General features: G+C 41.7%; 1 protein-coding gene across 4 annotated transcripts in view; it reads left to right on the top strand.

Moving 5' to 3' along the window:
- PLCB1 (phospholipase C beta 1) overlaps positions 1-18,441 on the top strand; it is a 592,180-nt gene that overhangs the window by 393,799 nt on the left and 179,940 nt on the right. For all 4 annotated transcript variants that reach the window (XM_044454160.1, XM_044454162.1, XM_044454161.1 and 1 more), the window contains one exon: positions 13,730-13,876. In XM_044454160.1, coding sequence (XP_044310095.1) covers positions 13,730-13,876 — 147 coding nt within the window. The remainder of the gene's footprint in view (positions 1-13,729; positions 13,877-18,441) is intronic.

Genomic DNA, 18,441 nt, shown 5'->3' with positions numbered 1-18,441 from the left:
ACAGCATTAAAATAGTGCCTGCGGGCTGCGTGTGTGCCGGCGCTGCTCGGGAGGGCGCTGTTCGGCTCGGGATGCTGCTCAGCTTGGGATCCGTCGTGTGGTCGCACGCTCACTGCTTACTGCCGGCGGCGACCGTTATGTTTATGTGTGTGTAGAGTGACTGACCCCAAGAGGTGAGTTCCGGCACCTTCCCCCCCCCCCAAAAAAAAGCACTGTGCACAAGTGTCCACAAACACAAGTTCAGGAAGGCTTTTTTAAAAAGTATCTGTCAAGGAGAGAGGACAGAATAAAAGGCACCTGACAATCAGCAAAATGCAAATAGAATGGTATTGACATCCTTAGGTAGGGGGCAGAGAAATGGGAAGAATTTGCAGAATCCTAGACCATATCTTAATGGATACTTTTTAGATAATCCATTAAAAAAATTCTGCAGCCACTAGTATTGCTACTGCTCCTATTTCTACATAGTCAAAAATCAGAGCTGCTATGCTCCCAGGGCCCTGCTGCAGCCCCCTCCCCCCATGCCCAAACATTACCTTTGCAGTTAGCCAGCATCACTCTGATATGTGTAGCATTGCAGCTGTCAGTCTGTCCCTCCAGGATAACTTCTCTCCTACCTGCTGCTTAGCAGCTAAAGGCAACAGCAGCCTGTGTATTTTGCTTAAGGTTCCAGTCTTTGCACCAAGAAAGTGGCACTCAAGAAAGCAATGCTGGCTGGTGGCAATAGCTGGTGGCAGTGATGGCAAAGCCCCTGATTCTAGGCTTGCCCGTGCATAATCCCCCTAAATGTCTCAGAGAGAGAGAGAGAGAGAGAGAGAGAGAGAGAGAGAGAGAATGAGAATGTTTTAGGGGTGCTACTTTGTTTAGATAGACTCAGGGAGAGGCCCCACAGAGATGGCTGGTGGGCAAAAAAACTGGCACTCCTGTCTGAGGGATTGTGTTATTTATGTATTTATTTGCCCCATTACCTCATTCCGAATGTACTCAGGTTTTGTACTCAGCCTTTATGTGCAGACATAGGGTTTCACTCATATGAAGAATACACCAAATAAGGAATGAATATGATTATTACTAGACAAATGTATGTAGGAATAACTTCTATTGGAGACTTCTCAGCCTGCTTCTAGCTCTGCCCCCTTTCTCCAAGGGTCACCTGCAAACCCCTTTCTATGTTCCCCGTGAGGAAATGTCTCTAAACTACAATAACAGCTATAGCAGGCATCTATGGTCTGTGTAGTTAAAAAAACAAAAGCAAAAACAAAGGAGAATATGTGTGCCTTGTCACTTATTAACAGAAGGCTAAGAGATCCTCAGAAGTTTCTTTAATTTACTATGAGGGGAATCCAATCTTTCAAAATCGACTGCAAAAAGCAGACTTGTTTAGCATCGAGAACATTGATCTATAAACATTATATCAGTATGAATAAAATGAAAATGAATTAAAATGTGTTCTGTCCAATTTACAAAATGGGTTCATTTTTGCAAATGTTCATTTATTTGCAATAGGTGTCCCTGTTAATGAGGTTTAGTTACAGGCTTAAACAAAGATGGCATTTTAATATGAAATCTTCCCCTCTCTTTATGTGGCAGTTCTCTTTCTGCAAAGGGTTAGAAGGAAGCAACTGACTGATTGTTCGCATGCAACCCTGTGGAAGTGCCCAGAGCCCCTCAGAGCCAGAGGATGATGGGCATCCTGTGCAGAGGGGGAAGAGCACAACAGCAAAGGTTACCTGCATGCTCCTTCTGTTGTGCAAAGCAGCTGGATGGCTGATTCGAGGTGACTAACTGCAGCTCTTTTGTGCAGGGTGGCTGAAGCACTTCCAGGATATGTTGCAATATGGGCAGTGCCTGGCTCCTCCTCTCAGCAACCCCAGAATGCCCCCTCATCCTCTCTCCAAGGCCACTCTTAAGACTTCAAAGAAGCAGCTACAAGGAGTAAGGAGGGGAAAATCTGAGCATGGCTGTCCAACTCCCAATGTCAAGCTCTTTTTCTTCTGCAGAACAGAGAATCCCAAAAGTCCTGTAGACCTAGACTCTGCCCAGGGGACCATAGGATCGCTCTGTATAATGAATTGGAATGATAAATCCAAAACATAAAATGAACCAGCAGTGATACAGATTAACAGCAGCAGTAGACTTGGGGGCTGTGAAGGTAACAGTACATGAATAGGCAGGTATAGCACTGGTTTTGATGGTTTCCTTTTATTGATGGTTATGCTTTGAAAGCACTTGGATTCCATTTGAATTTGGTAACTCTGACACTGGATGTGCACGGAGAGGTTTTACCCTTTTCTTCCAGACATACAGTTGCCTCTCTGGAAAATGGATGGGTTGCAGGGTAAAGAGTTGCTTGTACTGCTGCTTTAGAATTTATTGCATGCAGATGTGTGGAAGTTTAGGCTTTTTTGCTTGGATGCATGGTCAGGTTGGTTTACAGCTGTTGTCTTAAAGGTCCTGGAATGAATCCATTCCTTTCTCCCTCAATTCAAGCAGAGGAAACTTCACTAACTGGGTGCCCTGCAGACTTGTGGAATTCAACTCCCATCAGCCCCAGCCATCATGGCCCATTGTCAGGAATTCCTGGAGTTAAAAACATCTGGAGGATTCCAGGTTGGGGAAGAATATGAATATGGTGCTGTGCTTTGTTTGCTTGAGGTGGCGTGTTAATTTTGTTTTTCACTTTAGCTTTGACTTGTGTAACTTTTTAAATATTACATCTCTGGTTTGGATTTAGCTACAGTAGCCTCCGTTCTTTAGATGAGCAATTAGGAGGCAGCAGGCAGACAGGGCACAGAGAAATGCTTTCACTGGCAAGCAGTAGGAGTTGGAAGGCAGTTCCCCAGTTTGATAAAAATCATTGATGGACTACGGGGAGAAGTGAAACTTCCATTTAAGAGGAGAAAAGAGTAAGAAGTTCAGGAAATCCTGTCAGAACCAGAGTGCATGAAAGTGCACCTTCCCCATGAAAGTGATTGGCAACATGTGGGCACAGAGAGCATTTTCATTATCCCCTTCAGGCAGTATCAACAGGTGAGCACAGTGGTCAATTGCCGACATTCAGGTGGATGCCTAAGCAGGAAGTAACCGTGGCCATTCTCTTTCCTTTAAGCAGGTAGCACCAGCATGAGTCCGCAAAGGCTGCTCTTTCTCTTTCAGGTGAGGTGTCTCAGGATGAGGGCCCAAGAGGCAGCCACTCTTCAGCTGGAAAGGGCAATAGTAGTAGGTGTACACAGGGTGTGATTCTCCCACAGCAGAAGAAGAGCCTGGTGCAATCTCTCTCATGCTCAGCTGGACAGCAGAAATGCATGGGCCTTGGTGGCTGACTCATTGAAATGGCCAGCAGCAGGTTAGCCAAGGTCCAAAGGGCAAGGAGAGGAAGGGAGCTGGCAGGTGCGTACCACCAAATACCTTGTGCTTGCCTCTTATCAGAAGAGGCTGAGATAATGGAAGAGGGCGCAAGAATATTGTCAGCCCTGCAGATATAATAGACAACAGTCTGTAGGATTTGACTCAGCTGGAGACACATGACTTGAAAGCTGAACTGGCAGGCTGAAGGCAAGCAAAGTAACAGGAGGCAGGGAGGCTTCAGGTTTCAGAGTGTGCCTCACAGTGATCAGATTAAGAGAAATGGGTGGGGTGGATGTAGCCTGGTGGGCACATGAGAAAGGAGAGAATGAGACTGGCACGGGAGAGCCTGCAGTAGGATAGGAATAGTAAGGCCTAGTTAGCCTTGGCAGTGTCACTCATCCCAAATTGCAGGGCAGCACAGGCAACCAAAGCAGTAGAAAGTTAACATTCAGGAACATCTATGATAGGGAAATAAAAGGATCAAGAAGGGCAGGGCAGGGGGTGGAGTAATAGACTCAAATGGAGTGAGACTCAGGAAAGATTAAAAATGAAAATAAAATATTGCAATAAGAGCAAGATGCCAGGTAAGCCAGCTATGAGCCCTTTGTGGTCCTCTAGATGTTTTGGCCTACAACTCCCATCATCCTTATCATTGGCTGTGGTGGCTAGGGTTAGGGCTGCTAGGAATTGTAGGGGGAAAAAATGAGGGGCAGATCTTGCCCCTGCTCCATCTAGGTAAAATTAAGGAGGAAGGAATGAAGTGCAGAGACAAAGTATAAACGTTTTGAATGAGAATGTGTTTTGGGAACCAACATAAGAAGGAAATATCTGCTAGGCGTGATGTATACAGAAGTTACCGCAGGCACATCACGGTTCACTCATAATACTAATCCATTGTTTGTTTAACCCATGGTTGGTTAAATACTTGGTTCTTGTGATGTGTGAACTTAGCTGAACTAACAAGCCATGGTTTATTAACCATGAACAACCTAAAAACTGTTTATTTAAACAGGCTTTTGGTTAATTTAATTTAATTATTTTATATCTTGTTATGGATAATTTATTTTGATTAATTTATTCATTGTGTTTACGGGTGTGTGTGGATATATTTTACTACCTATTATTTTATTGTTTTATCTTTTTGTCTAATTAATTCTTTTATTCAATGTATGTTTTATGCTATTTTAGCATTTGTAAGCTACCCAGAGAACCTTCAGGTTATGGGGCAGCATAGAAATGGAATGAAATAAATAAAGAAATAAATACATAAAAGAATAAAAGAAAACTCACGGTTTATGGTTGGGTTGTGAACTCTGGGTTACCTAAGCCATGGGTTGCCATTACAAGCAAATGCAGAACTGTGGCTTGTTCATGGAGGTTACAGAGATGGTGAGCAGGATGGTGGGTAAACCACCCATTTTACACACAAGTACTAGAATGCCACAAAGATGGAGCACCCAAACAAACAGGGAAACAAACAAGCCACAGACATAGGAAACAAGACATGTTTTGTTTATCTGCCAGAAAACCCTGGGCAGGGCAACAAGCCATGGTCTAAATAAATCACTGGCTAGTGTTATATGCAGATGAAGTCACAGCATCCTCCCCCTAGTGCCATTGATTGTTTCCAAGTAATGGCACTAGCAAATATATAGCCTGTGGCAGGGTTTCTGTCACAGTGCCATTTGGTGTATTTGCTGTATTAGCTGTCCAGCAGTGATGCCCATCTCCAAGATGCTGACATGTTGTATGACTCTCACCTCATGCTATTTCTGGCAATATATCTTGGATTTCTTCACAACTTCTTGTTGGTTGTGTGTGTTTATCTGTGCCTCAGCTTGTGCTAAACTTGTGGTACTGTCCTGGGCCAGGAGGAGTGACTTCAATGGAAGGGGGGAGGGGGGTAAAGAAGAGAAAGTGCTTCAGCAAAACAGCAACTCCACAAAGATCCTTCATTTCTTTCCCTCCTCCTAATGCTTCCCCACACCAGCTTCTCTCTGACTTTTCCACTTAACTGGAGTAAATGCAATTCCCCACCCCCAAAACAATCCCTTGAAAAAATGGAATTGTCCAATGTTGTTTCAAGCCTGAAAACTCATGTTTCCTCAGCAGTAAAGCCCAAGATCGTCAGTGGCCTTACTCAGAAGTAAATCACATTTCTTGGGAAAGTCAGCCAGGGTGGGGACTGCTCTTGCCTTCCAGGAGTTTCTTTTGGGTAAAGGAGAATGTGGGTGTAAATCCTGATAGGGATGTGGGAGGAAATCAGCACACAGCACCACACCCTCTTCCTCTTCTGTTTTCACCCCTTCTCCTTCATGATTTTCTGTGAGGCAGTAGCAGGAGTTGTCGATTACATTTTTCCTTTAAAAAAAGAAAAACTCCATCACTGACTCCACTGAACCTGCACACAGCTAATTAAGTTTAAAAAAAGCAAACACAAAACCAATTGAACCTTAAAGGGCTATTTCCCTGTACACATTCCTTTTCCATCTCTTCCTACTTCTTCAGAAATTGCATCTGTGTGTGACACAAATCACATTCTCAACACAATGTAACCTGGCCATGTGCCCCAACTATGACAAATGAGCTTTGCATAATTATACAACTGTGCTTCCTCATAAACTGAAGGAGCCCTAATGTAGCTCTCTCCATAGTTTTGCATCCCAGGTGCAATGCAGGCAATTTTGAGCAATATTAAAACCAAATTGCATTTGCTTTTAATTTAGTTTTAGTGAATGCAGTAACTAATACTAGACTGTTTAACTTAATTTTGCTCTAAATCCCTGAACAGCAAGAAATTCCAGGGACACAGGGTTCAGCTAGTCTTAGTTTTCTTTGGAAGGAGATCACTGGCATTTGTATTCTGTGAGCTTATGTACAAACATACAAACTGAACTAGAGAAGGATGAATTTCAGTTTCATCCCTCCCCACCCCACACAAATGCATTTCTACTTCTATTGTAATTTCATCCCATCCCTTTTATGAATGAATTCGTGAATTTAGGTACACTTTTATTTAAAAAAAACCACTCATCCATCTGTACTAGTCAAGTTCAGTATGTAAACCTGTTCCCAGCATGGAAGAAACCATATTGCACCTGCCTACCATGGGTCAAAGAACATGTCAGAAAGGAGGTACAACCCTGATCATGTGAGACTACCAAAGTTTGATATACTGATACTCGAACCGAGGCATTAAGACCTAGGCACTCCCAGCCTGCCTTGATAGATGAATTTTTTATTTTCTTGCACATTCATGTTTTATCTCTGTTTTTTCCCATCCCAGTTATGAAGCAATGTGTTAATTCTGGTAAGGTCTTATCCAGAAATGCATGGAATGAAATCCTCACCCATCCATAACTTGAGAATAGATGGAGACATAGCTTAACATAGCTTAATCACCCTGACAGCCAAAGTTCTCTTTTCTAAGGAGAGACACTCTTCATTCCAATTTTCTAGCTTAAGGAGCTCAAATTCCACTCTCGGTCCCTGTGCCCTTTTGTAAAGTCACAAAGGAGGAAATAAGCCATGAAATAAGAACCCCCAAAGAACCCATGGGTTCACAGTGTCTTGTTGATCATTGAAGCAACTGCTCTTGCCAGGTTTATATGGCAGTGAGGGCAATTATCTAAATTCCCAGGCATGTGACTGTTACTTGGACCATGGGAAATAAGCCACTATGACTTTTATTTCCCCCTCCATGATCATGTGAATCCTGTCTCAGTGCCTTTCTTAGACTGGGTTCAGACAACACAAGAACCCACATTCAGGGGTTCAGTATGGGTAGAGCGTGGGTTGTTGAAACCTGGGTTTTCATACTGTCTGAACCAAACTCTACTAACAACCCATGGTTTGCCATCCACAAACAGTTATTGAGATGCTTGAACTCAGCTGAGATAACCAGGATGAACACTTCACAATTCACAACCCAATTTACTGCAGACAATAGTTTCTCTTCATGGCTCATTGGTGCAGCTAGGTTGAAACAACACAATAACTCACATTTCAACAATCCACAGTTCAGTGACAACCCACACCTTGACCCTTAAGTATGGATTATTGTGTTGGCTGAATCCAGTCTTTGTCCACCTCAAATGATAAACTCTCTTCATGCAGAGGCACCTAGATTATTTGATGGGGTGGAGATGGAAGGCTCCCCTCTTCCCTGATTTTTTCTCCCTCCTCAAAATATTCTAGAAATATTCTGTAGTAAGAAGCAATCATCTAGCCATTTAGTTCCCATGGAAACACATAGCCTAAGTGTCCCAGCAATTGACCTGCAGTTTCTCTAACGATGGACATGTCACAAAGGGAGTTTCTCACAGTATTTGTGGTTCCATTAACCCTGAATTCCCAATTGCACAACATTATTAACTGAACCTTAGGGCTTTGTCCTGGCCCCAGGAAAGCACCTATTCCCCATTAGGGCAAAAGAAGCAGACCACCTGATCAGGGTCAGAAAGAGGACAGGTTGTAATTTGGGACAATGAAATAGGTTTTTGTAATCAAAGCAGAATGGACCTTTTTAACAAAAGGTACAGGGTCCTGTATTTAGATGCATACTGGAGCTCAAAAGGAACATTGCAGAGGTAAAGCTAAGGTAGTGAGTATCACACTGAGCTACAAATCAAGATGGCCCTCATTTGAATTTCAGGTAATCTCAGCCTCAGGTTTCCATCTGCAGGATGGAGATAATATTATATTGTGCACTCTTACACTATTATTATGCAGGCTATAGCAAGATAACACATAGTGTTCTGAACACTGCAAAGCATAGCTGATAGCTAAGAATGGTTACTAGGTCTTGCCACTGGAACTAGTTTTTGAGAGAGTTGAAGGCAGTTTTCTGGAGGCATCTTTGCTCATGATGGATGGATTTGTATTGTTCAACCATCGCTCCTGGTCAAACAGACTTTGCATGTGCTTGAGTCTGACATATTCCATATCTGTTTTCCAGATGTGATAGGATGGGGTGTGTACTCTAAGCAAGGCTGCTTCTGTCAAACCATCCTCAACTTTTGATTGCCATCCCTAAGGAAGCACCCCAAGTAGGTGGAGCATTGAGGGATTTGACCCGCAAGTATATTTTGTCTGAAGCAGGGAACAAAAACACCCTGACCCTTTTGATTTACTAGCTGACTGGTGGTGCTTGGGGAAAAATAATTTTTTCTGTTTCTCATGACACAGATTTAAGACACTGTGCAATCCCACTGAAATGAATTTTTGTAGCCAGAAAGTTTCTAGCAGTTGAATAACAGAGCAGATAGTCTTGTAACAAAAAGGAAGCTTTTTCACTTCCTGTTGTATCTCAGGTCCTCCTGATCCACCAGAACATTTATACTGCTTTTTGGTATAAGGAAGTATGCATTGCCAGTGATATCAAGTCTTAATTCAGATGTAGCGCAAATCTCAGTTTGTTTAGTTTGCAAGTTCCAGTGATAATTCTGTCAATGGGGCAGTTTTAAGCAAAAGAAGAAGAAAGCAGAAGATAACAATGTTTCCTAATGAAATTTTTCTGGTTCTATTTTTGTAGCATCAGAAAGCTGAACATCAGCTAAGATTAATGGGGGAGCAGTCCTGGATTAAAGCAAACTGGAGGCCCTAGGCTAGGAGACAGTGGGACGCCCAAACCTAACAGTATCTGATCATGAGAAACAGAACTTTGTTCTCCTCTTTATCTACTCAATGAAAGTGGAACATTGCTGAAATTTTAGCATTGATAAAAAGATTGTTTATACATGTATAACCATTAATAAGTTTACAAAAGTATGGAATTAATGAAGATGTTCACACAGACGATTCATAGGGCTTCACAGCTATGTTATTACACTATATACAAAGTCAAAACAGTTTCTTTTGAGCTTTTCTGGATGTAGAGTTATCAACTATACCAGTAAAATCAGTAAGTTGCAGTTTATTATTTTCTATGCAGAGAATGCTTGCATCAGATAACTGATCTTGGAACATAGTTAACTGCAGATCACTCTATATCCTTTTTAGTCTAGAAAATGATCTTTTGCCTAGGTATGCCCCTGATTTTTATCATTACAAATGAAGTAAAAATAATGGTAATTTAATGCTAAATGGCAGGAGACTGACCCCCCCCCCCCCGATTATTAGGCCCTGAGTCTATATGTAAATCCGACACTGCAGGGGGGGATTGTTCTTTAAAATATATTCAGAACATTTGGAATACTTTTTCTGCCTGAAGAACCAAATAGTATGTTCATACCAATCAAAGAGCATGGTATCCAAGCCTAGCTGAGTTATTTTGGTTAGCATGAGTGTTAGGATTAGGATGAGGCAGCTGTTACTCCTTACTCTGCCTAGTGGTAGGACCAGCCGTATAAAGTGTTTGCACAGAAACATAATCATATGTATAGCAGAACAATCCTATAATGTATACATTTTCATCAATATTAACTTGTTTAATAATATAGGTAGCCTCAGCTTAACAGTAACATTAATTTTAATATGTAATATTAAATAGTGTTAAATATTTAAGATTTTATTGTGTTATATATCAGGAAGTAGAAAATACCAACAAGGTTTTAAAATGTGCAAAACCATCCTAGTTAATAACTATATAACTAAATATCTAATTAAATTTCTGTAACATTTTGACCATTATGTGAATGTCCTTTTTGGAAGAATGAACACCTTTTGTATTCTCTATAAATCAAGTCAGCAAGTATGTAATTGCATTTTCTTTGCTTCTAATATAAAACACTTTCTATATTCTTCACTGAAAAATATAACAAATTTCAGTGCTTACAACAGTAGGAGGAAAGTTAATCTACTCAACACTCCAGCTTGGAAGCAGCCTAATTAAATTTGCGACGTTAGATCTATCTAAAGAAATTAAGATCAGCTTGCCTTTAATTTTGCCAGAAACCATTTTGTAAAATTGTGTTACCTATCCTCTTTGAAAGATGATAAAGCCTCCAACATTTCCTTAAAGCATATTTTAATTCTGTTCAACAGCTAGGTGTATAGGCGTTTCTGTTTTGGTTTTTGTTTAAACACTTAGACATCTTGTAGATGGTATCTTGCCCATATTAGGGTGATTTAACACAAATTGTTTTCTTTGTAAAGGAGTAAATAAAGATCAACATTTACAAGTTCTGTCATAATGAATAATTTGTTTTCTAAAAGCCATATCCAAGAAGTCAGGTTTGTTTCCTAGGGATATGTATGACACAGTTTCTTTACAGAATAACTATGAAATTTATAGTGTTGTCTAATTGGAAATATTTATGATAGTACAAATACATGAAAAAGAGGATGGTCTGAAAAATGATAGAGGTTGCTGGAGTTTTTAGTGACACCATATTTGTGCATGCATATATGCAGTCATCTATAAATAAAAACTTGTTCAACTTAAAGTTTCGTGTGTTTTAGGACCAGAGTGAAGGCTATCTTATCTCTACAAACCCAGAAAATAGGTAGCTGAGACTGATCTGCCCCATGATCAGTGGTGAAGTTGGGCAAAGTTGCAAGCTGTGGTTGTGCACGTCTTGCCTTCCAGATGCCTACTCTTTCCCGTGGTCTTCAAGGCCCAAATCCAGATAGGGAGGATGAAATGCCTGAGTGCAGCAAAGATGCTCCCTATTTGCCTGCAGTCTTCCACATCCCCTTTTCCTTTGCTGGCTCACTTCCCTCATGCCATAGCTTCCCGTAAGCAACATCATCAGACACCCCCTCTGCACCTCTCCCCCAATACCTCCAGCCTTCATAATCTCATCTGTTTCAGTACAAAAAGGGCTGAGAGCCTCTTTCAGTAATTGGAGACCATAGTAGACCTCAGGTACTAACCATTATCAGTCCCCGAGCAACATTTCTCATCCATTTGGGATGATTGTCTATGAGCCCCAGTCAGGCTGCCATGCTCAAACAGCTCCCCCACTCACCTTCACAAGTGAAATTGTTCAGGAATGTTTCTTTTTTCCTTGAAGCATAAACTTATCTCAGAACTTTGCTAATAGGTTGACTATCCTCTGTTGGCAGCTGAAATATAATACTTGGTCAAATGCAAGCTAACTTCAAAAAGCAAGCAGTGAGTTGGTTATGTGATGGTAGTGCTTGAAAAGAAGTTGACTAATATACTTGATTGGTAAAACTACAGTGTAAGAATTTGTTAGGATTATTTATCACTGTACATGGTCATTAATGTTTCTTTTATATGAAATGCATGCGTGGGTAGCTTCTCCATTTCATTCCACCTTTCTGGGTGGTATTTATTAAAGAACCTTGATGAAGACATCAAGTGTTCCTCTTCTGCAATCAAACCCTCACCTTTTGTGACATTTGCAGCCCTGAGAAATTGTCTGCTTAATTGCAGTGGAGGAAAATACTGCAGAGCTGGAGTGGTGGACTTGGTTAAAAATGACAGTTATTCTCTGCATACCCTGAGAAGCACCGTAATGTGAGCATATAAGACAGCAGTGTTCAGCTCTTGTAGTTCATGTGCTTCTTCTCTTTGGCACTGGGAGAATTAGTCTGGGCTATGCAGGGTGCAATGTGCTGATCAAATGGGCCATACCTTTTCAGAGACCACAGGTAGCAGAGGGTATCATGTTTAATGCTCATCTCTGTAAAAGCTCCCAGAAGATAGAAATCTAGTACCCAAATGATGGGAGGTCTACCCTACCATGTTACAAGCTTTGCTTGGCCTCTGTTTACTGGGAATTTTTAATATAGGAAAGAATTCAGTAATGTGACCCCTCACTTACAATCTGCCATGGTGCAATGTGCCCTGCTACCAGGTTCTTTGTCATGTTTCGGTTCGTAAATGTGGCCTGCCATGGACAGCCATTCTTTCGTGACAGGGTATAGGCATTTCTTCCAACATACCTTGGCATACGCCTTGTGTAAGTTTCACTTAAACATTCCTTTTATGACTTTCTTTCCAGAGCTGCCCTGCATGCACACTGTATCTGTGCTGAGAGTCATATGCCCTTCTCAGAAATTTACATTTCAGTTTCAGATGTGCACACACTGGCACAATCCCTAGTGTTCTTTATTTAGCCCTCCAGCAGTCACCACAGTCCACCACCTTCTCACTCACTCACTCACTCGCTCACACTCGCCTTCTCCCTCTTTGGCCATACCTCGTACTTGTGCATCCTGCTGTGTTCATATTAATTTGTCCACTTGCCGTTCCTGCCTGTGCACTGTCAGGTTGAATTTTGCAGGAGACCAGTGTGTGGGCTGTTCTTGGCAAGTCAAACTGCTGTGGCAAATAATGCGGTGGAGTAACTTTAGAGCCTGAATTTAACAGTCTTGCACAGTGATCTTGACTTTTCAGAAATTTTTACCTGGAAAATGATTCTGGAATATTAGGCTTAGAAAATCATGTGCAACAATTTAATTTAGCATGTTTGCTAAATAAAAATAAAATAAGATAAACAACAAAGTTTAAAAAGTGCCTGACATTGATTTTTTTGTCTCAATGCAACATAGTTATTTCAAGTGAAATATTTCAGGGTTGGGGGTGTTAAAACACACTTAATGTGATGCAAACATTACATTATATATACATGTTTAATGAAACACTTGTAAAAGTATTAAAGACTACAGTGTGCTTTTCTTATGTTGTTTAAATCTAAGAGAAAAACAAAGGTACTGACAATTTTTGACAATTCAGCCATCCCCAACCTGGTGCCCTCCAGATAGTTTGGATTATAACTTCCAGCATCCTTCAGTCAGCATGGTTGACTAGGGATGTTGGGAGTTATAGTCCAGTTCCTATGGAGGGCAGCAGGTTGGGGGGAGGATGTACTAATTAATTTTGGCAACACAAAGAAGCATATGTGGTGTGCTGACAACCACTCATCTACCTCTGCAGAATTGACTCTCTTCCACTAAGGTTGTTGGTGCCCCTCCAGTTGCACTGCTTCTGTGTATTAGTGCGATTTCACCCAGAGTTGGATATGCATTTCAATGGCATGCATTCTTTCACATACTCATTAGGGACCATCACCTGAAAAAAAATAGTAATTACTGCTTTGAAGCTGCCAAGTTTGCTTGATGCCCACAGCACCAGCATATCTAGAGGAATAAGATGGAGTTTTCTAGACAACCTACTGTATTTGCCATTATCCCACCTTCTGGTGTTCTCAGGGCAATCATGGGGGCGGGGAATGCGCTGTGGGTCTCCAAAGTCCAGAGAGGTTGCCCCCATCTCTTGGCTGTTTCTTTACTCCATTAAGATCACTGAATGGTAAATGTCTCTGTTGACATAGAACCAGAGCTGCTGCTATGTTACATAATTTCTGGTGCTGCACTCAAGGAATGAGTTTGAAGCCCCGTGAACGTGTACACTGCAAGCAGAGTGCCTGGAGCTAAAAAACTTGTCTCTTCAATTTCCATTTTTTTTCAGGGCAGATATCAGTGGATGGATTTATGAGATATTTGAGTGGAGAGGAAAATGGAGTGGTTTCACCTGAAAAACTGGATTTGAATGAAGATATGAGCCAGCCTCTGTCTCACTATCTTATCAATTCCTCGCACAACACCTACCTCACAGGTGCAGTATGGAAGAAAAATTAAAGTTGTTTAGACTTCTGACATAACAGTGATGTGCTCTAATAGTATGGAACATGTTTGTGCTTGCATAATAGCATGAAATGTGAGAGTGTGAGAGGCTTCTCTAAAGGGCAGAGATCGTGTGGCATCTGTGGCTTTGTTGCTCTTGTCGCTTTCCTCACTCTTTGCACTGCATTAGTGATGAGCAAGCTCTCCTGGGACTGTACTGAGAATGGGCCCAGTTCAAAATTGTTAATATGTGCTTGATTCTGGGCCTGCATTAAGTCGTTACAACTTGGGCCCGTTTCACATACAGCACACAGCAATTCGCACTGCCAGAGTGACCTTTCCTTTCCCAGGTTTACCATTAGGGAAGGTGACAGTGTAAGGGAGTTCTGAATTCCTTGCTGCCAGGAAGGATATTGAGTGTACTTTCCAGTTCATTTGGGAGGCATTTGCTTTACATTTCCTGTGCTTCTGCATCAAGTTGAGCCTGCTATGAATTAGGCCTGAACTTTAGAGAAGTCTGCGCCTACTGGGTAAGGGGCTCAAAGAACATGATGGGGGTGGTCGTTCCAAGCCCCTGCATACACACTCACAAAATAATTGGGTCTTTCTTCAGAATGCAGCAGGAGTCTGATCAAGTGGAAGGCTGGAAGGCCAGCAGTCACGACAGGCTTATTTCAGTTTAATTTGGGGGTTGGGGGTCCTCTCACCACTCAGGGCAAGCTTGTGATAGTAGAGGCAATCCTGGATTGCTTCAAATCATGCCTTCATTTGCATAGTTGTTGCACAAGCAATTGTGAGAGTGAGGTTCAAGATGCAGGCAGTCCCCAAGTTACAAATGCCCAAGCCGGAAACAACCTGCTGTCATGAACAATTTGCCATCAAGCCTATTGATTTCTTAAGAAATTACTGAGGAAAAATCATCACCATAGAGAAGAAGGAAGCGGGAGTGGAGAGAGAGGAAGGGCTCCAAATCATCACCATAGAGAAAGAAGCCAAAGGGAAGAGAGGGAGCCCTTCAATCGGTCCTTCCAGCATATCCTTGCTGCAAAGAGGGGGCCTTGGTGAGTTTGGGCACAGAGGCCTAGAGATGTTAGCGGTTTTTCCACTTTCACGGGGTTCCTGCATCCCCTAATCCTACAAATGTGGGGGCTGACTATACATGAGCCGACTTACATACAAATTCAACTTAAAAGTGAATTTCCATTTTCTCAGGAATGGAACTTATTCGTAACCTGTAGACTGCCTGTGGATGCTTTGTCAGGTTAAACAGGGGTGGGAAGCTTGTAGGGTGGAAGGCCAGAATCCCATCAGCCCATAGCCATTAGTGAAGGACAGTTCAACTTGTCGGCTAAACCATCTAGAGGCCTAGGTCACCCTCTCCCTAGATTAAGAGAGATGCTGTAGGACTTGCCATATATAAAAATGGTGCTTGGATATATCCAATTATTATGTTTTGCTTGCTGATCTATTGGTGTTATAGAATCAACAGACTCAATTGGAAAAGCTTTTTTCCTTGGTGTATCAATTCAGGCAGGGAACGTTTGTGAGAAGTTTGAGTGCTCACCCACAGAACTAAACCCCATCCTGTATGTAACAAAAGAGATGTCAGGAGACCTCTGTGTTCTGGATTGTGATATTTCTGTCACTGAAAAAAAATGTACCTAGCTGAATGTGAAGGGTTGTGTATGTCAGTCATTTTGGCCTTTTGTATCTTATTTGAAAATACGTAGGCAAGAACAAGATTCAAGAAGGCAGTGCTAGACGGTAATTACAACAATAACATTACGGAAGGTTTTTTTAAAATATCAAATGGTTGATCTTGACAGCAATAAATGCTGCTAAATTCAAGCTACATATGTAAGATGGCAGTAGCATGATTTTCTGCTGTAGTCAGGATAATGCCAATAATTAGGGAGCAAGACTGTTATTTTCTGTGTAGCTCAAGCATTGTCATTAGAAAGATGTTTTTCAAATCATCCATTCTGTATATAATATATATTTTTCATGTATTACATGGAACAAGCCAGTTTATATTGTCTTGTGTCTGGCTATTCACATTAATCCAAGAGAACAGCAGAGGAAATGTCAAACTGCATATTTCATAAATAACAGGAAATGCCAGACTGCGTATTACATAAATAAATGACAGCATATTTCATAAATAAAATATTTTGAGTGCACAATTTTGATATTGGCTATGTCATAGCGTGGGACTGGGTTAGCTAGTAAAAGCTAAACCATGGGATATATATGACATAGTACAACTCATTTTGCACATTAGACTGCAATCCTATACCCACTTACTTTAGATTAAGTCCATAAAACATTCCTAACTCACTCATGCCAGAAGTCCACCTAGCCCAGCATTCTGTTTGAATCTTATGAACAGGGCATATTAGGGCAAACCCCTCGGTTTATCATCTGTATCTAGTGTTCAGAGGTATACTGCCTCTGGATCCAGAAATTCTGTTTAGCTAACATGACTAGTAATTGTTGATGCTTTGCATCCAACCTTCACAGATATCGAATCCCTTTTTATGTTACCCAGACTAGTGGCCAACAACATTACGTCTCTTGGTAGTTATGTCAAGAAGAATTTCCTTTTGTCTGTTCTGAATCTACTGCCAACCGTTTTGATTTTGTATTGTGAGAGATACAAGCAAATGTGCCTATACCCAACCTTTTTCATAAATATGTAGTAGACCCCTGTTTTATCCATCCTTACTTGTCAACTTTCTAAACCTAAAATGTCTAAACACTTAAGGCCAAACCATGCAGTGCAATCCATACACTTAAAAAAACAAACAAACAACAGCTTTAGTTGGGCACTTTTATTTTGAAGAAGAAGCAGTTGTGAGTCCCCTTTTTGGAATGTTTCAAAAGTGGACTAGGGCCCATACTGACTTCCTGCTAAAATCTTTATGTGCAATAAAATCCTGCATCAAAAATCTCATCTTTGAGCCAAACAGTTGCACGGGAAGAATTCAACCATTTTCCTAATCCCTGCTGTTTGTTCACTGAAAATCACCTGGGAATGTTCAGAACATTGGAAAAGGGATTTTGCAAAGCTAAGCATAGCTGTCCATAGATTTGCAAAGCTGTCCATAGATTTGCAAGAAATACTGAGAAGAACATTGCCTTGATTCTGTAAGCCCAGTTATCTCTCCTTCTCTAGCCCCTTAAGCTTGATTGTGTTCACAATGTGCCTTCTCTTTCTGCCCCTTTTGGATCAGAGTCCAGAAAGCTTATATACCGTGAGACAGGGCTACATAGGGAAAGATGAGAGCAGAGGGCTTTCTTCAGATGAGAGCCTCCCTACCCCTGCCACAGGGATAGGATCAAGGCTATCAGTTCCAGAATCCCCCGATAGGCAAATGGTACTACTCAGGAGATTTCTCCTGTGGAGAAAGCCACCAATAGCCATTTTTCCAGTGGAAATTACCGTAATTCCCTCTCTGGAGACTGTGTGACTGGTAGCCCAGTGCCATCCCAACTAGGAAAATACCCTCCAGTTGGAAGCTATGGAACTCCCTGTGCTGCTGCCTTCTCTTGCCTCACCTCACACCAGCTAAGCTTTTTGGACCCCAGTGAGGGTCCAAATATTGTTTACTTCGAACTCTACCTTCAGGGGAAAGTACAGCCAGGGAAGGTCAATTTTGGGCACGTACTTGTGACAGCACCTGAGCCAGAGTGGGGGCATTGTCTGGATCATGGAGCCACTCTGACTTTTTCTTCAAACCAAAAATGGCTTGTGGAAGCATGTTTTTAAAATAGCATGTAGCATGACCCTTAGTCTTTCTTTGTGGAGAATGAACTTCATAGTCTGCCTGCTTGGGCCCTTTTCTATTTTCCTTCCCCACAGTGCAGCCAGGAGTGCCATGTACACCAAGTGTTGACGCTTGTTTCTATCAAAGGGGGCACATAGTCTCCTGGGAGGGTTGCTAGAGCTGCTCCTGGAAGATACTGCACCTCCTACATTTGGAGGGCAGCTGCTGGTGTGTCCTCTTAGAAAGGAATTCAGCATCAGCAACATCCTTTTTGAGAAGATGTGTAGAAGGAAAGTGGGGGATTGGTGGACCAGTGGCAGCAGGACTTGGAGTGACTGGAACTGGCAGATTGGCAGCAGTGGGTCATGAGGGGACCACATGGAAGACTCAAGCAATGTATGCTGAAAATGGTCTTAAAATTATCTGGCTTTTATGTAATTCAGTTTGAAACATATCTGAGAATTGTTCTTGCAGCTGTAATAAGAATCTTAAATCATGGTTTCCCTGAGACACCACATCCCTCTCTTTGCCTTCTATTGTTGACATCTGAAATAGTGCCCCTTCTGGGACCATCAGAACTTCAGATGCTATTTCACACATATCCATGCTATAGATTTATGCATTGTGATGCTGGCAATTTTATTTTCAGTACTAACTCTTGTATTACCTTGTCAGCAGTCTCTGGTGTGGTGGTACATACCTAGTAGTAAGGGCATTTTGTGCACAAGAAAATACTAACATTTCACTTTCACATTGTTTACTGGAATCACAGTAATAAGAGCTGATATTT

The sequence above is a fragment of the Varanus komodoensis genome, unplaced genomic scaffold (genome assembly GCF_004798865.1).
Source record: "Varanus komodoensis strain SLA01 unplaced genomic scaffold, ASM479886v1 scaffold7_3, whole genome shotgun sequence".
Lineage (NCBI taxonomy): Eukaryota > Metazoa > Chordata > Lepidosauria > Squamata > Varanidae > Varanus > Varanus komodoensis.
This window is presented reverse-complemented; position numbering and strand designations above follow the sequence as displayed.